This window comes from Morus notabilis, unplaced genomic scaffold (assembly GCF_000414095.1).
Source record: "Morus notabilis unplaced genomic scaffold, ASM41409v2 Scaffold1948, whole genome shotgun sequence".
NCBI classification, from domain to species: Eukaryota; Viridiplantae; Streptophyta; class Magnoliopsida; order Rosales; family Moraceae; genus Morus; species Morus notabilis.
Window position 1 is genome coordinate 4947 of NW_010361015.1, and position 605 is coordinate 5551.

A 605-nucleotide genomic window follows, 5' to 3' on the forward strand; every position below is an offset into this window, starting at 1 on the left:
GGGCCATCCTCCTGGCCGCCCGCTACCGGCTTCCCACAGACTTGTTAGACCTGGCTAGGCGGGGGCTGTTGGCTCCACTATCACCGACCCCCTTGGCGTCACCACGTTGGTCACCAATCACTTATTTCCTAACGGCGGCATTCACTGGGTTCATCGGCGCGTCCTCCAACGGGGGCATCGAGTTTTGCCGTTGATCCCGCCCGGCGAAGGTTGTAGCCATCCTTTCCACGGCTGCAGCCAGTGTTTCGACCTGCTTCTGGAGCTGGTCAATACGGTCTGGGGGATTCCTAGCAGACGGTAGGGGTGGAGTCGTTGAGGTTCCTGCGGTGGCGGGAGCCTTATCTTTCTGATTAGCCGTCGTGCTGCGAGTGTTCTTCGGAGCCATGGTTGCTGTTTCTCATTGGATTTAATTTATGGGTTCAACAGGCCCTCCTTCTAGCGCCAATTGTTGACGGTGTTTTTCCAACAAGGCGTTGCTTACTCTCCAAAGACACTCTCAATAACACTCGCGATTTAACTAAGGATTAAAGTTGAGAAATAATGTAAATGAGACAGGGATTTATAGTGGTTCGGCAAGAACTCTTTGCCTAATCCACTTGTGAATG

General features: G+C 53.1%; 1 protein-coding gene across 1 annotated transcript in view; it reads right to left on the reverse strand.

Annotated features, from left to right (window-relative positions):
• LOC112091535 overlaps positions 1–385 on the reverse strand; it is a 1890-nt gene extending 1505 nt beyond the window's left edge. Inside the window, exon 1 of the mRNA XM_024165454.1 lies at positions 146–385. Coding sequence (XP_024021222.1) covers positions 146–385 — 240 coding nt within the window. The remainder of the gene's footprint in view (positions 1–145) is intronic.
• Positions 386–605: the final 220 nt, after the last annotated feature.